The 22,635-nt window shown below is 44.5% G+C and overlaps 1 protein-coding gene across 1 annotated transcript in view; it reads right to left on the minus strand.

The window, feature by feature from the left end:
• Window positions 1–164: 164 nt before the first annotated feature.
• LMBR1 (limb development membrane protein 1) overlaps window positions 165–22,635 on the minus strand; it is a 133,602-nt gene continuing 111,131 nt past the window's right edge. Inside the window, exons 13-17 of the mRNA XM_066584983.1 lie at window positions 19,172–19,245; window positions 17,966–18,056; window positions 14,403–14,469; window positions 8,147–8,308; window positions 165–7,086 (exon numbers count right to left, since the gene is read on the minus strand). Coding sequence (XP_066441080.1) covers window positions 7,013–7,086; window positions 8,147–8,308; window positions 14,403–14,469; window positions 17,966–18,056; window positions 19,172–19,245 — 468 coding nt within the window. The 3' untranslated portion in view covers window positions 165–7,012. The remainder of the gene's footprint in view (window positions 7,087–8,146; window positions 8,309–14,402; window positions 14,470–17,965; window positions 18,057–19,171; window positions 19,246–22,635) is intronic.

Genomic DNA, 22,635 nt, shown 5'->3' on the forward strand with positions numbered 1-22,635 from the left:
ATATTAAAAGTTTAGCTACATGGAGATCAGTTTGGGGATTCCGCCCTGGGCTGGAAATAAACGCTGCAGTCTGGGATCTACAATCCACTGAAGTGGAAAGAGTGGAAGTTTTTGTAATATATGAACTTGCGGTTTTTCTTTTTTTTTTTTGATAGGGGGTGGGTGAGGGGGGGTGGCTCAGGTTTTGGCATATAAAACCTACTCTGCGTAACGACTGGATGGGGTAGAGTTCACATATTGGTGGGATCTTATAAAATAGCAGGGTAGATCCTAACTACGTCTCCAGACTCGGCATACTAGGTACTGTTCGATAAATCAAATCCCCTTTAACAAGGGCTGATGAATAAGGAATGTGTATATAGAGCCTCATGAGCAATCTTCATCTACAGCTCTACCCGCCTGCCTGGAGGTGTTCGGCCACAGAAAATGCTCAGAATGCTTTAAATTAATAAAAGTGAGAATACTTTCTTACCGATCCCGCACTGGTCCTATTCTGATGCTTCCCAGCAGTCCCCAGCTTGTTTCTATACATCCTGGTCCCTGTTAATTTATACATGTGACTGCTGCAGCCAATCACTGGCCACCCTAGTCCTTGTTGACTCGGACATGTGACTGCTGCAGCCAATTACTATTCTGGTCCTTGTTGACTCGGCCGTGTGTTTGCTGCAGTCAATCACTGGCTGTAGCAGGACACCACAATGGTCAGTGATTGGCTGCAGTGGTCACATAAGTAGTACAGAGAGCAAGGACCTCAGGAAGCGACAGGGGATTCGGTGAGGTATTATTTTTAAGCACTCCAAGACCTTTTTTTTTTTTATAAGTGGCTGGACCTCCCCTCTAAGACAATACCTAGTTAATCAACTTTATGTAGAACGCCAAATAAAACCCCTTATCACTAGGGATGGACTGGACCGTTGGGCAGGAACGAGGACGAGTATCACATGGGGTTTTAGAAAACAGTGATGGTAATGTGATTTATAGTGTAGTATTTAGTTACAAAACCCCCCAAACCACTGTTATGTTTACCAAAAACGTGATGCTTTCCAAGGAATGTCACAGCAAGTGATCGTGCCATATAGTTTGTAGTCCTAGCCATTTAAATTGATTGTATAAAGCAGAGGTTGCTCCAATGGACAATGGTATTAATGCACACTCATCCATGCGCTGCCTCTGGTGTCGCAGCTTAGACCCATTTCAGTGAATTGGATTGATCTACAATACCAGAGCTGGTCCATGGGCAAGCATGGCGTCATTTCCGAATAAAGTAGCCATGTTTTACAAAATGTCATAAAATTCCCCTAAAAGAGGGAATCAAGGCAGATAAACACAAGCTGTGAGCTCAGACCACCGATGGCTCCCAAAGCAGGTGGTCTACAGGGTCTTACCGAAGTGCTGAGATCCCACACAGCATTCTGGGCCGGCCAGCAACAAAATCTGAGGTCCGCGTTCACAGAGGAATGTGGACATATCTCCACGATGACAGGAGGCCGCTGATAGGATGCGATTACCGATCAGAACAGTCAGACCTTTGTAGAGGCTACAGAGCGACTACAGCTGTGAAAGCAGTTGCCCAAAGATCACAATGTAACCCTGCGATCTGGCAATCTAACGGAAGTCAATGCAGTCGTGCTGAGACTCAAAGTTGACTGCAAATCCCAACAAATCCACTGAGGTCAGAATTTTTGGGATCCGTGGATTGTGGCAACTTGCACAATCTGCATTAGCTTTGACTACACTGTGATCTCTGGTAACACTTTGCTGGCCCTGGATGTTCATATGGAGTTAGATTCTGTTTTCTATGTGCAAAAGTGATATCATGACAAAACCAATAGTGTGTTATGCCAGGACCTGAAGGGGTGGAGGCCGACAAGGATTCTCTTTGGTGTAATTTGATTTCTGTTGCCCCTCTGGCCCTGCTATAGGCACAGTATCAGATTTGCCTGGAGTGTTCCTTTAATTGTTTGGCCTAATGCTAATACTGTAGGTGCATCCTATAACAGATAGGCAGGCCGAGCTGCCTTTATATAGCAGATATGAACTTTAATGGATATGCTCTAATGCAGTGAAGATGCTGTGACTGTAGAAAATCAGGCTAAAATACACTATAGTGACCGCGGCCACCTCTTCTCTATATATACTCTCATGTTGACGTGTGCTGCGTTTACATGTTCCTTTACACCACAGTGGGACTTATCTGCTGTAGGGTACAATGAACGGGACTGAGGGGCTCTAAGGTACTTTGGTGCAGTCATCTGAGAAGAACCATATGGATATTATATACAAGCAATGAAAGATTCACATATAAGGGAACACAGGCGAAGGAGTAGAGGATTCTCGGATGTAAAGGCGCTACTAGTAATGCTCAAACTATATAACCTAAAGGGTTTAAGTCCGTGTCCGACAACTTATACATAAAGTCCCATTAGGACAAGGGGCTTGGAGGATGTTCTAAGACTGTACTGTGCAGCAATGATTGATGAATACCATGAACATGGAAGACACTATTGCCTAGAACATTAAAAGGGAACCCATCACCAGGTTCATGCTACCCGGTACAGATATGCCCGCTGCGCCTGGGCAGCTGTTATTCTGAAACGTTGGGGAATTTCAGATCTCCGGTTCTAGTCAAATTTCAATTCTAAGTTAAAGAGGTGGGCGGAGCCAGCCTCTCCCTGCCAGCAGATTGACAGTGATCTCCCTGCAGAGACCTGTCCTCCTACATGCAGTGGGCAGGGGAGGCTGGCTCGGCCCACCTCTTTGACTCAGCACTCGGAGTCCAACTTTAAAGTGTGTTTATTTTGGAACACTGCAGCGTTTCGGAACACCCCATACACAGGGGGTAATGGGCATATCTGTCCCTGGTTTGGACAGCATGAGCCCGGTGACAGGTTCCCTTTAAGTTCATGTTATGTTCTAATTGTAGCGGTGCATAGACAAGAGATATTAAAAGTTTATTGCAAAACACCTTTGCGGTTGTGAGCCGCAGAGAATCATTCAGCGCAGCGATGTCCGCTGTGTAATGCAAGAGATGCTGCAGTCAGCAGTAGCCACTTTATAGAGCCGGGGTTCAATCTGCTAACATACAAGCTCTGCAGTAGTAACGCTGCGTCTTGTGTATACAGACGTATAACTATACTACATGTGATATAACATACTATGCACTAATGGGAATGAAAAAAAAACAAAAACACATAAAACAAGAAAGTTTGGGCTACATAATAGCGTCTGCTACGCAGTGGATTGTGATATATCGCAGAGCTGAAGGCAGGATTATACATGTAACACCCGTCTGACTCCATATGCAACTGTCTGGAACAGTTACCCGAGGCTTTACACAACGGCATCCCGGGTGTTCCAGAAGGTGCGCCATGCTTTGGGCTCACAATGAGTGATATTATTGTATTGTGCTTTCCAAGAAACAAAAACCTTGTACTTTCTTTGGGAAGGCTCTCTGCAGGATGTCTTCAGTGCTACCTTCACTTTTAAAACAGCACATCATTAATGCCAGTGCCACGGCCAGCGTAGTATGTGACATCAGAAAATAATAGCCTACAAGACCATACCTCCTGTGGTTCCCCCTCAGACCAGGGCAGGAACTCCAATCCTAAGAGGAAGCAGCTGGTCACGTTCCATCTACTGTGCACATGACCGCTCAAGAAATCACTGCCGTCAGCAGCCACGGGCCATTCGTGGCAGCACAACTGCTGAAGCTCGTGCCTGGCTCAGTGGTCATGTGCACAATGACTAGCATGTAACCGCCTCAGCTTCTGTAAGGATCGGCGTTGCAAGGAGTAGGACTCCTGCGCCAGAACAGGAAGGCCAGGAAAAGAGGCTTATTTTTCACCTTTCCCTACTTATATTATCATTTACACTCCCGGAAAAACCTTTAAAGGGGCGGTCTGTGGAGAAAAAAAATATAATAAAATGAAACCTGCTCAGCGCTGAATAAAAATACACAGAAAACTAAGTCGTACTCACCTCTTCTGCTTCCCCTATAGCTGCTGTTCTAACAGTGCCCAGGTCCCCCACTGCGCTCTTCTTCATGCTCCGGCGATGTTGTCCCGACATGGACATGTGACTGCCATATCCCATGTAACTCAGGATCAGTCAGTAATTGGCTGCAGTAGTCACTGCAGCCACAAGAAGCGTGCAGCAAGGGAACGGCAGGGGATCTGCTGCAGTATGACTTATTATGCGTTTACACAGCACTGAGCAGATTTCAATTTAAAGGGCTATTTTGGTAAGAGGGAGTTTTTTTTCTCTCCAAGCTTTCACCTATCCACTGGAAGGGTGAAAACTGACAGATCAGTGGGGCACTGACCGCTGGGACCTGCACTGATCCCGAGAACAAAGGGGTCCTATTCTCACTTGCGGTCGAAGCGGTATCGCTGCTGCGACTGGAGTGAATGGAGCGCTGGCAGTGCATGCGCAGTGCAACTCCATTATTTCAATAGGGAAGAGGGAAATTACTAAGCGGAGCTGCAATGCAGAAGTGAGTGGAAATGGGGCGAACAGGACGCCCATTCTCATAGGGGGTCCCAGCGGTTGGACTCCCACCCGTCAGTTAGTTATCCCCAATTCCGTGGATAGAGAATAACTTCCTTTTAATCAAATACCCCTTTAAGGTTTTCTCCCAAGACTGCCCCTTTAACAAGATAAACGAGTCGGCGCTAGTATTCTTGCAGACACTACACAGTATGAGATGGGAGTATTGCTTTTACAATCGCAGTTAGAAAAGTTCAAGCCTTGTGATTTAGAATCCACGGACTCAGAAGAGCGATATGCCGTAACCAAAGTTCATTGGCTGGCCATTTATAAGACCGCGGCAGCGTGCTGCCACTAACGGTGACATGGAAGGTCCGCATTTCCAGTCTCAGTTACTCCCAATCCTGTAAATAGGACCTTGTCAGGGAATATAAAAGCCGAGTTCGAATATTGACAATTTTTATTTACAGGAACATTGGTGGAAATGTGAAAGGGGTTGTCCAGTTGTAAACCATTGATGACCTATCTGCAGGATAAGCCACCAACAGTAGATCAGCGAGGGTCTGCCACACAAGAACATCACTGATCAGCTAATCACTGGGCCGCTTGTGCACCGAGGTGATTCCTGCAGGAAGCAGAAAGCGCCGTTCCTACTGCAGTGGCCAGGCTTGGTATTACAGGGAAAGTGAAGTGAAGGAGGATAGGTTATCAATAGTATTTTATCCTTTAAGTCTGGATTGTGTCAGTCCTCTGTTATTTCTCCTGGAAATGTATGAATGAACTGAAAACAATTGGGCATCTCCATTTCTCTTGTCAAAGTGCTGTCCCCTACACAGTCTGCTAATATCAACACTAATTGGACAATGTCATAGTGACACCCAGCTGTTAATTTATTCATAAGTTTCCAGGAGGAACGACAGAAGAACTCAAGACAGAGTTTTATGAAAAGGTTCTCCAAAATTATTACTTTTATAGGGAATGTGGGTATTGGATAACACAGACCTCTCCGGAGAGCGCACTGCTCCACTTTAAAGCTGGTGATTGGCCTATGTAACATTGTAGGCCAACCTTCTACTTAGGTCTCACAGCGTGTGCAGCGCTCTTCGGTAGTCACAGCATGTAGCAATTGAGTGCAACAACGTAAATCTTGCCCATCACTTACACACACCTCTACTGAAGTGCGGCTCAAGAAAAGTCTTGTGAATCATGTTGCCATACAACCTCCTTTTTGCCATCAACCTAATACCTTTAAAGCGACCTTCGAGTCTTGAAACAAAATGTATCCAGAGAACGAAAAGAGAGCGAGTTCTATTACCTCGTGCCATCCTCTTCTTGGTTCGACCACTGATCCTCTTGTTGCTAGGGTCTCTTTTCATACATCCAAGGCTATTCTTCAACTACCCAATACACACAGAGCACTGCTGGTGCATTGGTAGTCTAAAGCAGTACACGCTGCTCTGATTGGCCAGCGCTGGCCAATCAGGAGGCAGCATGCACTGTTCGGACTAGTAGAGCACATCGTGCAACAAGTAGTAGCAAGAGCACCACGGCCATTATGAAAGAACAAAAGAGGGGCCCCGGGGACAAACGGGGCAGACACCACCAGGTAATATAACTCCCTCCCTCTGGTCCCTGGACAAATTTGGTTGCTTTAAATGGTTTCTACAAGTTGTACCCATATTTAACGACAGGACATACACACAACCTGAGAAGCGCAGTAGGAAACAATCCAATAAGACACAACTTCTGACACTACGACAGACAAGGGTGTCCCCAAACTCTCCACCAATGAGCTTCATCTATGAAAACTATCTACGAAGAACTAGCCTTATTTTCCTAAGGAGTTGAATGTTAAATGGGTTGTGTCAAGTTGTAAAGTTAATCCCTACCCACAGGACAAGGGATAACTTTATGATGGGTGGGGCTTCGACAGCTGGAACCCCCACCGATCCCGAGAACGAGGGTCCGGTTGGTTCCTGAGTGAATGTAGTGGATGTCATGCAGGTACAGCGCCGGAAATTACAGAGTTCAAGGGCTTCAGCAATCTCCACCACAAACACTGAAGTGAGTTGAGCAGAAACGTGTCTGTGCAACCGCCGCTTTATTCACTCAGGGACCAACTGGACCCCCCATTCTCAAGATCGTGGGGGTCCCAGTGGTTGGACCCCCACCGATCATAAAAGTTATATTCCCTGTAGATAGGAGATAACATTAGAATTTGGCACAACCCCTTTAATGGTCAGTAATGCCTACCACCATTTCTCTGCAGAACATTTTTGACACATGAAGCTGAACCTGCCCTGGTTCTTGGTAAGTTCTCTAGAGGTTCAGCTACAGTCACATTTAACTTCTGCAAAGAAAAAGTGAAAGTCTCGTTCACAGAAGTGCAGCTCTGAGGCCACAAGTGACCTATTCTCGAAGTCTTTGCTAAGTCTATAGAGCTGTGTGGACATGAACAGCAACATATCAAGCAACCAGCCACCTTCTGAGCTCGGAGAAATGTCAGTCGCAGCAGAATTGTGGGAATTCACAGTGTTTTCTGATGCCCATTTGGGGATGGCGAGTCGCTGGGCTCATTGGATAGCTGAAGTTTATCTAAACCTGTGAAGAAACAAGGAATTGGTCATTGGCAACATGAAAATCCATAATTTATAAGCAAAGAGTGATAGAACTTATTTTGGACCGGGGTACTGTGGAAGTATAGGGAAAAATCATATCCGCAGCTTCACCTATCTATAGGGCGATTCAAAAGTCAAGGCGACCCGGAATATCTTTTAGGTAAAAAGAGATACAAATAGGAAACTTCGTAGAACATTAAGATGCGTGGGGAAAACATTTTAACACTATAGTGGTGCCTTTCAGCCATCTTTCTAGGAGCCAAGTTGGATTCAGCTCAAGAAACTTCAATAAAAAGGAGGTCCTGAGATCCAGGATTTAAATAGTTTGCAGTTTATTTTTCATTACCTGCCACCATTTTCGAGTTGGATGATGTCTTGAGTATTAATAAAGTTATATTACTAAATCACCTGTCTTCTCAGGTACCAGAAGATGCCATTAACAATCCAGCACAGAACTGTGATCAATCTGATGGTCAGTAACAGACGTTCACATGAGGTGACCGAGGTTTTCAATCAAGAACATCGAGGAAGACGGCCATGAAGTGTCAGGAAACCAATTCAGAAGTTCAGGTAAACTGTACGGGACAAACTGAGAACTGGTCATCCAAGCAGTGTTTGTTTTCGACACAACCAGATCCCCTAAACTTCGTAATCAGTTTCCTGACAGTTCGTGCTCTCAATGGCGTCTTCCTGGGTGTTCTGGATTGGAAGTTTCAGCAACTTCACGTGAACTTCTGTTACTGAACATCAGTTACTGAACATCAGGAGGATCTCAGTTCGGTTCTCGAATGTTAATGGCATCTTTTGGTACCTGAAAAGACGTACATGCAACCATGTGACCCTGCATAGGAAGTGGAGGTGCTGGCACCACTGTAATCAGGTAAGCATTTTGCCTGTCTGGATAACCCCTCTAAAAGGTAATCATCATCTTTAGTTGTATTGCGCCAACTTATTGATCCGGCTAGTAAATCCTATTCCTCCATCTGACACGTTTCCAGTTACAGGCTCCTTCTATTGCAAACAAAGATAGAAGTAGATGTTACCTATTGCTTTTAGTAGCTCTTCCCGAACTGCTGAAGTGAATTTGCGCATTAAACAGAGTGTTGTCACAACGGCAAATATCAAATTGTATGTAACAACAATGTAGAAGTTCCCCAGCCAGTTGAATCTCCCGAAGTCACCCAACAGGTCAAACCTAGTGATTCCTGTATGCACAAAACAGAGAATGAGAACGTAAATCATGTTATACATCAAATGTAATTACCATAAAAGCACAGTACTTTTCCAATGTACACAAAGTACTTCAAGCGAGAATGAATCCGACGCACTTCACAATTGTGAAAATGCACCCTAAAAGGGGTATCCCCATCTGAGGCCTTCGAGGTCTATCCATAGGATTGGTCATGAACATCTGATCGTTTCATAACTCACCTCTGGGACCTGCACTAAGTTCTGGCCACAACTGCCCTTGGCCTGGCTGAATGCAGTGGCTAGAGGCGGTCAAGCTTGAGCTTGCAGCACTATACTGTTGCCATAACTTGGAAGCTGCGGAAACAGCGTAGCTCAGTGTGCTGATCGTGCCCGTAACTTCAATTTCTCGACATTGTTCCCTTAAGTTCCGACCACCCGCAGACAACGATTTCAGCCAAGCCAGGGATAGTGGGGGCAGGAATTAGAGACTGACGCCAGTCCCACAGCTTATCAATAGGTCATGAAAGTCTCAGATGAGAATACCCATTTAATTACATCTTCAGGGTGCAGAGCTCTGTTTTTCTGTTAGGGTATGTTAGGGTATGTTCTGGTGTGGATCCACACCAACTTCCACAGCATATTGTATTGTGCACTGCGGATGTTGGTGCAGATTCTGACATCGATAAACAGATTTCACTCTTTAAACTGAAGGGGTGAAGTTTGTTGTGGATTTTGACGCAGTTTTTACTACAGATTTTCAGGGCAGAAAATCTATACCAATCCCGCTATGTGTGAATGCCCGCTTAGGGTGCTATTACACGAGCGCCCAAAAGGTGTCACATTTCCAAATTCACGGTACACAGTAACAGAATTAAATGACAATATTTTGGCTGCCTACTACCACCACTAGAGGGAGCTTCCTGAAGAGAATTTTTAAAAAATTGGACCCCTCCCTTTTCATGACATCACAATAGAGCACATTTAGGCAGCATTTACATAGCAGATACTCTTGTGTAAGTTTGTGTATTGCGAGACGTACAAAACTCACTCAGAAATACAAACCATTATTTTTAATAGGCGTTTTTCATATGTGATTTCTCTCTCACAGCGATGCCACGAGCTAGAAACTTTTTTGTGATTCTGCAGAAAACTCAGCCATTATTTCGTATGGGCAAGTTACAAAAAATATCACATCGCACTTATACGTCCATGCAAGGTTCATGCATATGCGATTTTTACATTTTGCTATTGAAACTAAATGCAATTTTAATAGAGATGCTGCAGCATGACCCGAAGAGTGCTGTGCATGCAAGGCATCCCAGAAATACTGATGATCTGAAACGCAATTGCAGAGAGGGATGGTTACATAATCAATATTGTGAAAATCATATTTGGCTGTAATCGCCTATACAAAATGTTTCCTGTAGCTGCAAAGGGGATGGACAAGTTATTAAATTCAAGGGTTCACTTATTTTATTTTCCTTACACTGTGTATGTTACTCAATAAAACACAAGAGCGGTACAACGGCCTGTGTGTTATTAGCTACTACCACATAGTACATGTACTAGGCTACAGAGGGCCCAAGCCACTCCACCAACTGTAAAGACGTCACTTAAAGGGGTTGTCCCGCGAAACAAAGTGGGGTTATACACTTCTGTATGGCCATATTAATGCACTTTGTAATGTACATTGTGCATTAATTATGAGCCATACAGAAGTTATAAGAAGTTTTTCACTTACCTGCTCCGTTGCTAGCGTCCTCGTTTCCATGGAGCCCGTCTAATTTTCGGCGTCTAATGGCCAAATTAGCCGCGCTTGCGCAGTCCGGGTCTTCTTCTTTTCTCAATGGGGCCGCTTGTGCAGGATACCGGCTCCGTGTAGCTCCGCCCCGTCACGTGCCGATTCCAGCCAATCAGGAGGCTGGAACCGGCAATGGACCGCACAGAAGCCCTGCGGTCCACCGAGGGAGAAGATCCCGGCGGCCATCTTCAGCCGGTAAGTAAGAAGTCACCGGAGCGCGGGGATTCAGGTAAGCGCTGTGCGGTGTTCTTTTTTTAACCCCTGCAACGGGGTTGTCTCACGCCGAACGCGGGGGGGGGGGGGGGGGGGGGGGGTGCTGAAAAAAAAGAAAGAACGTTTCGGCGCGGGACAACCCCTTTAAGATTCTGAAGTATTACCTTTATTTCCACACTAAGCACAGAAAAAGAAATGTCATTTGAATCACTTTATCGCTTGAGTTTGCCTTTCCCATCATTGCCGATCTAGTTACTTCTTTGAGTTAATTTTTTTTAAAAAGAAAACAAACTTTTTCCCCTAAATACTGTGAGAAGATGATGAATCTGTTTAACGTATTTACTCCCTTTTATCTATTGAAAAGCGCTGGGCATAACATGTAGCGCAATGCATGTTGATATTTTGCAAAGCACCACATGACTCACTGTACCCTAATGCAGTCTATTAATCCTGTTTGGACAGCTGTGACAGCGCGTTTGTTTGCCGCGCTCTAATTGTACCATCCTTCTTTCTACCTTCTATCTCATTCTTTTATTGATCTCTATGGCAAACTATTCAGGAATGTCGTTTGTGAGGCAGGAAAAGAAAAAAGGCGGCTTTCGCTATTAATTTGTTTTCTTTGTAACAACAATTGTGCCCAGCAAGCGCCCTTCCTCTCAATGACTAGTGTACATTACTACCAACTGTTACCAACAATCTTGTATTATTGTGCACGCAAAATCAGCTTTACCAAAGCGCAGAGGGAACGGGCTTAAGCCGCACAAAAGGCTATTTGTTAGTTCCCACAGTATTTTTATATCTGTTTACACACACAGATTAATACTTGGCTTTCTTCTGGTCAAGAGACAGAAGAGTTAATCCAATCTGTTACATAGTCAAAAAGGAAATGGAATATCCAAAAAGTGACAGAGGCAAAAACGGGAAGCTCTCAGTCAGTGCTGCCACAACCGCTGTAATACTCACATGGTAGAAAATACACTAAATGTCGGAACAATCCTACCCCTAGAAGTCGTCGGATGGAATAAAACTATCTGTAGGATTGTAACGTTGTTATAAGTAAATACAGTATCAGAGCAAAAGGAGAATTTATTGTGAGAACTGACCCCTTGTAGGGGGGGGGGGGGGGGCTCTAGTACCCTGTTGTACCGCCTCTAGCTTGGCTACGAGATGTGATATAGGTGGGCATGGAGGCTCTAGTACCCTGTTGTACCACCTCTAGCTTGGATACAAGATGTGATACGGGTGGGCATGGAGGCTCTAATACCCTGTTGTACTGCCTCTAGCTTGGATACAAGATGTGATATAGGTGGGCATGGAGGCTCTAGTACCCTGTTGTACCACCTCTAGCTTGGATACAAGATGTGATACTGGGGGCATGGAGGTTCTAGTACCCTGTTGTACCACCTCTAGCTTGGATACATGATGCAATACGTGAGGGTAAGGAGGCTGTAGTACCCTGTTGTACCACCTCTAGCTTGGATACTGTTAAGAAAATACGGATAGGCATGGAGTCTCTAGTACCCTATTGTACTGCCTCTAGCTTGGGATACAAGATGTGATACTGGCAGGCATGGAGGCTCTAGTACCCTGTTGGACCGCCTGTAGCTTGGAAACAAAATGTGATACAGGAGGGCATGGGGGGTTCTGGTACCCTGCTTGGCCGCCTCTAACTTGGATACAAGATGTGATGCAGGTGGGCATGGAGGCTTTAGTACCCAATTAGGACGCCCCTAGCTTGGATACAAGATGTAATACAGGCAGGCATGGAGTTTCTAGAACCCTGCTGGGCTGCCTCATGCTTGGATGCAAGAGGTGATGTGGGCATGGAGGCATACAGGTTCCGTATGGTATCCTGCGGCATATCGCTCCACGTTTGCTGTAACTGAGGTTCTAGATTGTGCAAACTTGTAAAAATTGGCATCCCAGATGATCCCATACATATTCTAGTGGTGATAAATCTGGTGATTGGGCAGTCACGAGAGTGTTTGACAAATGTTGTGGAGACATTCCTGTGATCCCCTTGCGTGTGTGCAGCCTAGCATTATCCTGCTGGAAAATGCCTTTTGGAAGCCACCACGAGAGGAACACATGTGGCTGCAGGATGGAGGTTACTTACTCACCATCTTCTCCATCCAAGATGGTTGTCACCACTCTTAAAGAAACTCCGAATACCCGGATTAATTGAAATTCTGGCTTTGGCAGTTTTATTTCACCAGGCAACAGGTTACATGGTACAACATACTGGCAACCTACTGGTACAACCTTTAGGGTTCACAACCCGCAGGGTCCCTGTCACTATCCCCCAACCAGGGTGTCTACGGGTTGTCCTTCCCTGATATACACGTGACGGGCCTAGTCTGGTCTGCATAGGACCTCAGGCTTACAGTTCCTGATGCTGCCTCTGTAGCCTGGCTCTCTAGTTTTCAACAGGGAACTGAATGTGTCAAGAGGTTTTAACTCCTCCAGACACACCCACACAGCTGTCCCTAATGATTACCACACAGAAGGCAGCTTTTACAATTTCTGCAGGCCCTTCTACTGTACTGTATGCAAGTACTTGGATGAGAATGGAGTAATTACTGACTTAATTATGAGATGGGTATACTAACAGATCACAGACTGAACATGAGTCAAGAGTGTGATGCAGCAGCCAAAAAGGCAAACACAATTCTGGGATGTAATGAAGTGCAGTCAATACAAGAAAAATCCCCGCGCTCAGGAGCCCAGAAAAATCTGCGATCCGTTCCTCGATTAATACATTTATTGTGCAACGCGTTTCGGCAATAGAACTTTGCCTTTCTCAAGCATTACAATCCTCTTATATACGTCTATATATAGATAAAATTTTAAATCCACTTACACTCGCTCTTGCTCGCAGGGAACGGCAGTGATCGGACAGGTCGATTTATGTGACTAACCGCGTCATTCCAGGACTAGTAAATCGTTTTCCCTTTTGTGTTCCAGCTGTCCTAATTTCGTTTATTTTTGCATTAAAGTTGCTGTATGACATTTTGTATTTTGCAGAATGAGTTCTAGTTATTTTAGGAACCATTTTGGGTACATATAATGCATTGAGTAACTTTTATTAAATTCTTTGTTTGTGTACACGGCTCTGCAGCAAAAATGAATTGCACCATTGTTTTTTGCTATTTATTTTTATGTCGCACAAAGTGTGGCAGAATTATGTTGCCTTTTATGAGGACACCAAATTTATAGAGGTTTTAGGCTTTACCACTTTAAAGATTTTGCGTCATCACAATCCAGAACCACAGTATTTTTAATTTTCAGTCAACAGAGCTGTATCAGGCCTGCTTTTTGTGGGACAACCTGTAGTTTTTACTGGTACCCTTTTGAGGTTGACTTTTTAAATTTAATTTTTTATTCCTGTTTTGGGTAAGTAAGATCAGAAAACGTCTATTTTTTTAAAAGTTTTGTTTACAGAATTTACTGTGCTGAATAAATGGTGATATTTTATAGTATGGGTTGTTAGGGATGTGGCGATACCAAATATGTGTACTTTTTTTTTTCTTTTTTTCCATACTTAAAGCCTTGTGTTAGTGGATAAAGTTTACATTTTTTCTCTGTAAAAACATTTAGATGCCATGGGTCAGGAATGACTGCTGCATCTACAGGGTTAGTCCTCATCATTTTACTCTTCTGGGGAAAACCCCATATGGGACAATAAGAGAGCACATATGTATTCTGATTGATGGGTGGTGAGGGTGGGTGACAACATGAACAAAAATTCATGATAACCCTTCCCTCTCCTGGGGGTTAAGGGTGTGGAGGCAAGAGAAGGACAGTTCTCTGCTGCCGCTGGTCTCCCCTTCTCCTCCCTCTCTCTCTGTTGTACACATTGACTAAAATGACAGCTGCTTATGCAGTATTCCCAACTAAACTACAGAACTGCAGCTTTAAAATAATACTGAAAACACATCAGTAGCCGTTTAGCGTTTTGGAACAACAGAGATCGTTCTAATTTAATGTCCTCTTCTCTCAGAATGAACAGAGCTCGTTCAAAATACAGTTGTGGTGTAAAAAGGAAATTTTGGTAACTGATCACCGCATAAAAAAAATTTGCACAACAGACATACCTAATGTTCTGGACATGACTGGTAGAGCTGAGCTGAGCACCAGAATTGAGACACAGTTCCCAATGATCTGCAATAGAAGAAATCCATATTACAACTTGCTGTAGCCATCATAGTCACACATTACAAACAGGGCTTTCCTAGGAATGTTAGGATTTTGCTCTGAAGACCTAATGACCTACTTTAGTGTGATGAAAGGTGCGTTCCAATGTAACAGATTTTGTGCACATTTTGCTGCAGAGTTTTATGCAGATTAACCGCTTATTTAATCCATTTAATTGAATTCAAACTGAAGGTGTAAAAAGGCCTGTGGATCCACACCAAAAGCTGTAAAACAAAATCCGACAGCAAATCAGCTACTCGTGGACGCAACCTTAACTCCGATCCCTCAGAATCATGGCTTCAACAATCATGCCGTGAAACGAAGTTTAGCCAAACCTGGATAGAAGAGGCATCCCTGCAAGACAATATAGTCTCAAAAGTAGAAAGTGCCATGCAGAGTCGAAGAGTAAGTTGACTAGATCTGAATACCATGTGCATAGAGGCCAGTGCGGAGCCAAAAGTACCACTGGAAGACCTTCCTGTTTGAGCTTCTTCAGGAGTAGAGGAATGAGCCAGAATGGAGAATATATGTAGCGGAACTTGAAGCCTGTCCATGGAAATACAAAGGCGTCCATTGTACTCGCCTGGGGATCCTTCGACTTGGACATGAAGATTGTAATCTTGCAATTGATTCTGGATGCTATCATGTCGACATCCAGGTGACTCAGTCTGCAGCACAGGTCTTGAAAGATGTCAGGATGGAGTTCCCATTCTGCTGGGTTGACTTTCAGTTTAGGAAGTAGGCTATTCAGTTGTCCATGCCTGGTATGTGGACTGCCAAGATCATTGGGAGGTGTGCTTCTGCAAATGCCAGGATTCTTTTCAGCTTCCTCCATGACTGCTGAGCTGTGGGTTTCCATCTTGAGGTTTTGTGTACGCAACAGCAGTCGCGTTGTCTGACTGGAAATGAACTGACAACCCCGACAGCTGCTGCGCAAAATAATTGAGCGACAGTAGTATGGGCCCGAAGCTCCAACACATTTAATCGGGAGGGACAACCTTTGTACTTTGCTGGTCCCCCGCGCTGTGAAGTTGTGCAACGTCCCTCCCGATCTGATGAGACTGGCGTCTTTGCTAACCAACCGCTGAAGTGTCAGAAAGGATCACCCCTGGTGAACTAAAGGGAATTTTCCAATCCAGCAAGTATGTGGATTTACCCCATTGAAAGAAGATTGTCCATTGAAGAGGGCAGGCGTGAAATTGACTGAATGGGATCGCCCCAGACTAAGAGACTATTAACCCCAGAACTCTCATGCAATGTCAAATGGGGATCAGAGTCTGTGCTTGAAGTTTCTGCAATGGTAGCAGAACACGGGCATTTACCGCATCAAAGACCAGGCCTAGAAATTCCAGACAGTTTGAAAGAGAGAGGACATGACAGTTGATAATCTACCCAAAATTAGGCAGTGTCCATGGCAATTTAGAGACTCTCCAGAGCAGCCGAGTGGAAAGGTCCCTTTACTAGGAGGTCTTCAAGATAAGGGATAGTGAATCTTCCTGGAGTGTAGAAGGGCTATCAGTGTCACCAGAACTTTTATGAACAGCCGCGGGAGAGCCACAAACTGGTAGTGTTCGTACTGAGCTGTGAAGCGCAAGAAACACTGATGTGCTCTGCAAATGGAGGAATGTGTCCTTGATGTCAATGGATGACAGTACTTCGCCTCATTCCATGGATGCGATGACAGGCATTGGAGAAGTGGGAAAAACAGATGTCTTGAAGGAGCCACCCTTCATGCAAAGGATTTTGTCGAGGACTTCTTGGGAGCCTTAGGACGGGATTGCCAGGAGGTCTGAAGGAAGATTTCCTCCTAGGATTCTGTATGGTTTTTTTTTGGCATCTGCAGTATGTGAACTGGAGCGCTGAAAGGAATGAAACAGAGGGCGCTTATTCTGAGTATACCTCGTTCAGCTAGAGCTGTTCTGAGCTAGGTGGGAGCTCTTACAACTGATTGCTTCTGAAATAATTTTGTCTTGCCAAGCACCAAAGAGGCGGCAACCTACAAAGGGAAGTCCAGTGAAGGACGTTTTACACGCTGCATCAGTGTCCCAGGAATTCAGCTAGGTGGTCATTTTTGCTGCTAAGGATGCCACCAAGGCCTGAGCCTCGTATATTGATACACAGGGTAGCTACCTTCCTATAGGAGGCGCTGAAGAGCATTATTCAAGCACTCATTTGCATAGCTTTTTCCTAGGGAGCATTGTATGCTCTGTAAAGCTCCCTAAACCCTCGTGGTGCTTTCCGCAAGGAGAAACATTAATCTCAGACTCCATTTTCCACTGAGTTTTGATTTACAAAATCCATATTGGATGTAAAGATAGAAGCCACAGCCCAGACCTGCACATCTTAGAAGATTAGTCTGAAGTAGTCCATGGTAAAAACTAGCCATTACCATTCCCTTGGTGCTCAATATTCTGCTTTCCTGAGACCACAAAAGGCCTTACAACCCAACTCTGCAACCGGGCCAGAAACAAAGTGCCAAGAGCCTTCATGCATTGGGTTGTATTTTTTCTACTCCAACATTATTATATGAGGAAATCGCTCTTCTTTTCTCCCTTCCCAAAGAAATTGACATTCTGAGAAACCCTTATTTGAACCAGATCTCAATCTGTTGCACCAAATTCTGCTAATCCACAATCCATTGATGTTTTCCTAAATCGTAAGGACTACATTTTAACGGTTTCAGGGTTATGTCTTATTACACAACTGACTCTCTGAATCATTAACTTCTAGGAGTAGATTTTCGTACTGTAATTAGCTGAGAGCATAAGGGTTAAGAGAGTTTCAGAGATGGGAGAAAAGAAGACTATTAAGAAAACCGTGTCATATGGGCAATTAAACAGGACAATACTTGCTCCTTAGTTCCTGACCTCCTCAGCCGGCTTGTGGGAATATCCAACAAAAATAAACGTATACGTTTTTGTTAAAGCGTTACTTAACAGTTTCGTTCTTCTCAGGCTGGTGTCAGATTGTGCAAAGTCAAATTAGCCTTAACTTGTAAGAAGTTATTGAAAGAGCCCCTCCAAGCCTTACTTTAATTATTTAAATGTGAATAGTGGCCTGTATTCCTCGCAGGAGCCGAGCTTCTTCAGACATCAAACTGCCCGAGTGAAGTACAGTTCGCACAAAGTTACTCATTAGCGATACGCTCCTTTGAGAAAAAAGAAAACTTCTCTTTCACCGCTTCTATGGCTGGTTAACAAGTCTGGTAATTGCCGTCTCTCTCGGGTCTTTTTTTTTTTTATCCGATGAATGGATGGTGTCCAAATTAAACAGAGCGCACGTCCGCTTTTCCCACTAATTCTGCATTTAGAGAATCTTACAGTTCATTGTGTTTACGGAGGGACAAACAAATACGCTGCAGCAAATGAGCCATCAGAAACAATTACTAGAATGGCTTCTGAGCTGAAAACACTTATTGGGGTGCAATACTGCAGCCATAAGGGTGATCACCATTTACTGTTACCTTTGTCATTGTCGTGTCATCTTTCCTGGGGGTAAAACTTCCAAAAAAACGCAGGCTGTAGAAGCCGACCACAGAGGAAACCATCAGATAACTGTGTAAGAGTCAAGGTAACAAGAAACTGAGTAATGGAAGTCTGCCAGTAGAAGAATGCAACAGATTTGCTCAAGTACTCAGTCACCTCTGATGGAAACACAAAACACCTCAAGTGCTTGTAGAGGGGCTAAGCTGATGGATTCACACCCACCCAGCACTCCAGGAGACAGATGTGAATCAGCCTGTGAAATTTCTCATCAGACTCTTCAAATATGATGATTTCACAACAAAAAGTACAGCTGGATCTGTCAGCAAAACTGCATTATTTGTGGTTGCTACTTGCATTGCTTGTAAGTGCCTCCATTTCCCAATAATTAGCCCTGTTCATTTCCAATATGCAAATTAAAGAATAAAATTGGCAACTGGGAGGTCTCCCCCACCCAGTGTCAAAGAGGCATGAACCTCAGTCACTCTGTCACTGTCCAATCAGTGCAGACAATGCCAAAGTGGCTCCAGCAGTGCGACCTTATGAGTTTTATACTATTTCAGCATATCACACCTGTGACAGCGGCAGAGGGGATCCAGTTTTGTCCACCTGGTAGATCATAGAGATTGCTCATTGCCAAGGGGTTTACATACATATCTGAAAGCAGTGCTGTAGCATCTGCTTCCCTGTTAGCGGATGACCTTCTCTGCTCGAATGCTGGATCCGCTCAGCGCAGACTGCTGGATCCGCTCAGCGCAGACTGCTGGATCCGCTCAGCGCAGACTGCTGTCACAAGTCTGATCCTGTAATATGGTGCAAGACTCGCAAGGTCACGATGCTGGCATCGCCGTGATGGTCCTTTTTAAAGGGAAATGCTCATGTCCTACCAGCACCATAAACTAAGTTTATAGGCTCATCGGACATGGGCCATGGAGCCCACAGGTGTTTTCTTCAATACTTACCTGGCCTCCGGTTTCCCATCATTACTGCTTGGTGCATTGTGTGGACCGATTTCTTCTTTCACTGAGAAAACACATACTGTTCTCTATGTGCACACTAAAAGCAGAGATGACCCCGTGCAATGCACCAAGCAGCGACTTCCCAGTCTGACAGAGAGAATGGCGAGATGGTTAAACCTTTAAAAAACTAAAATAAAGTTAGAAGTGAGTCAGGGAATAAAAGGATACAAAATTAAAATGATTTCCAAGGCAGCTCCAGCAAACCCAAAGGTGAACAACGATGCATTTCCAAAACCTGGACCCTGGGGAAAAAAGAAAAAACAAGTTTGCTAATTTTTCACAAACCTCATACAATATTATTAAATGTAATAAAAATTCATTCATTCATTCATTCGTATATTAATAGTTCTGAATGACGCATAACTAGTAATATTTTTCTTTACTATGGAGCTTAACGAGAATCTCCTCCACTTTTTATAATTATCAAAATTCCATGCTGATTAATTTTACAATATACAACAGTTCTGTGCAAATGTTTTAGGCAGGTGTGTGTGGGGGGGGGGGGGGGGGGAACGCTGCAAAGCAAGAAAGCCATCACAAATAGAGGGCGTGGCCTTAAATTTATTCTGCAACAGAACAACCACCTCAAGCATCCAGCCAATGTCAGCAAGAACCATCTTCAGCATTAAGAAGAACAAGGAGTCCTGGAAGTGCTGATTTGGCCTCACAGAGTCCCGATCTTATCATCATCCAGTCTGTCTGGGATTACATGAAGACACAGAAGGATTGGAGCGAGCCGACATCCACAGAAGATCTGTGCTTAGTTCTCCAAGATGTCTGGAACAACCTCCCTACCGAGTTCCTTAAAAAACTGTGTGCAAGTGTACCTAGAAGAACTGATGCTGCTGTGAAGACAAAGGGCATCACACCAAATACTGATGGGGTTTACATTTCTCTTTTGTTCAGTCGCTTTGCATTTTGTTAATCGACACAAAGTAAGCTATTAACACTTATATTTCAGAAAGCAATCTTGCTTCACAGCATTTTTTTTTCAACACCTGCCTAAACGTTTTGCACGGAGCTGCGTCTATTTCTCATGAGGTCAATACAAGTGCAATTTTGTATTGCCGTGAATCTGATTCACTCATCTCTGGGTAGCCCAAACACATTCCACCTAAGCATGTGTCTGCAGCGGTTCATGACTGGCCTCAGTATTGGTACTATTGAGGCCAGTGATTGGCTGCAGTAGTCATATGTCTAGAGGGCACGAGATTGTGGAAACAAGCGGATAGCAGAGTAGTGGGGACGGCAGACGGACAAAAAAAACAAACAAAAAAAAGGATGGGTATAGGCTCCCCTCTTGCCATAATTCATAATTCCCTCACCCCTTGGTGAATTCACCCACTTGCAGCACTTCCCTTTACACCCTTATGTGGTAGGGGGTGAGAGTGATGGGGGGGGGGGGGGGGGGAGGGTGGATAGCATTATGCTGAACGACTTCAGAAGACATATGGCAACGTATCCCCCTCCATGCCTATAGAGTGGGATACTTTGCGATCTTCCGTTGGATCAAAAGTTTACAACCGGATAACCCTTTTAAAAATCCTATATATTTTATGAAAATTCCATTTCAGCATTTCTACCTTACTGCACATAAGGCATTTAAAGAAAAGTAGGCACATAATCTACTAGGGTGTGAATATGTGAGTAAAGGTCCCTTTACACGGGACGACTGTCGGGCAAAAGATGCCCGATACTCATCCCTCTGTTTCCTTACTCCCATGTTCCTGCACGGGAGCTAGCAGAGCAGGCTGGTTCACGGAGCAGCCAGTAGGGGGGGCGGGGCAGTGCAGGAGATTTCTCTCCTCTCGATCCCTCACCTCTATTCACATAACACAGCAGCCGTTCGCAACTGAACGGCCGCTGTTTAAACTGCGCAATGAGCTTCATCGTATAGACTATCAGTAGAAGACCTGTATGAGTTCTCCGCCTGGGATCCATGCTGTTCACCAGGCCGATGTGCTCACATGCACTGAGTTGATTTCTGCAGCCAGCTCCGTTCCTATTGCAGTGGCCAGCCTTGGTTTTGCAGGCCATTCACTCCATTGGGAACTTTACCTGTAATACCAAACCTGGTCACGGCCATGGGAATGCAGCTGTCTGCTTCCTGAAGAAATCCGCTCAGTCCACAATCACACCAGTCCGGCCAACAGTTGATTGGTGGGGGTCTTGCGTGGTAGACCCCTGCCAATCTACTATTGATGGCCCATTCTGCAGATAGGCCATTCATAGATCTACAATTGGACAACCCCTTTTAATAGTGCACTCAGATGCGCCAGAAAATTTATCATACAGAGTTTATTAAAATCATGGTGGGAATTTGTGTGCAAAATATATCATACATCCAGATGCAAAATATTTGGGTTTTTTTGTAAACTTTTACACGGTATTAAAAAAGAAACAAAACCTCAAACAGTATCTAAAAATGTTAAGCGTAATTACGGAGGGAAGATAAAGTTCTTTAAGACGGGCTTAATGATTCTTGCGGAACATAAATTAATTCCTCCACGCGATGAGATCAGAGCACTGGCCAGAATCCAGCTTCCTCTGACTTGCAGACATTCACCAAAGCCGCTGTACAGGTATCATGAAGAAAAAGATAAAAGTCTAAGACAGGTTCTAAAAGGAGAATGTGCCACGGATGCCAAAAAACGTAAGCGCAGACAACAGCTCGCTTCATGAAATGGTTTCTTACACCTGTGCAGGTTTCTACACAAAAACAGACAAGCAAAAAGCCAAGTGGTAAATTTAGGGAGAAAAAAAAAAACCTGAGGATTATTTTACAAAGGGAAGAAATTCAATTCCTTCCGTGTGGGTAGAGGAGAAAATGCAGAAAGTATGAATGCATCATGAACGATATCCCCCAAAGGTTAAAGTAAAATATATTGTATCAAGGGTAAATGGTAAAGACTGACAGAAAATCGGATCAGTAGTCACTGCATAATTCATATACTGGACTAGGATATCAGGAGAAGTTGACTTTTTTGGCTTTTCGTCACTTTACATACTAGTAGGATTTAGGATATATTCAGATGCAGGCCCAAAAGTAATCAAACTTTCATGGTCAGCCACATTATTTTGTGTCCATCTGCTGGGCATTAATGTAAGAGAAAGCAAGAAACACCCTGCCAGGGTAAAGTAGTACAAGTTCGGCATGGCATCACCTCTCCCCAGATTTGTGTTTGCTTTGGCAGCAAGAAACAAAAACACTCATTTGACAAAATTGAACTAAGGCCTCCTTCCCACGAACGGATTTCCGCCGCGTAATTCGCGGCGAAAATCCGCTGCGTTGCCCGCAGCTATTAGGTTCTATTGAACCTAATAGCACAATGCTCACGATGCGTAATTCCACCGCGGAATTACGCACCGCGATTTCTCCCGTCCTCACCCGCAGCATGCTCTATTTTCTGCGGGTGAGGACGGGCTGTACGCACTGACGGCTTCCATTGCAGTCAATGGAAGCCGTCCGTTCACGCTATCTCCCGCTGTAACCAGCGGGAGATAGCGTGAAAAAACGCTTTCCCGCCCACCGCCGCGCGTCATATGACGCCATATGACGCGGCCGGCCGCGTCACGTGACACGCTCGGTGACGCGGCGGCGGTGGGCGGTGACGGGCGGTGACGCGGCGGCG

This window comes from Eleutherodactylus coqui, chromosome 12 (genome assembly GCF_035609145.1).
Source record: "Eleutherodactylus coqui strain aEleCoq1 chromosome 12, aEleCoq1.hap1, whole genome shotgun sequence".
NCBI classification, from domain to species: domain Eukaryota; kingdom Metazoa; phylum Chordata; class Amphibia; order Anura; family Eleutherodactylidae; genus Eleutherodactylus; species Eleutherodactylus coqui.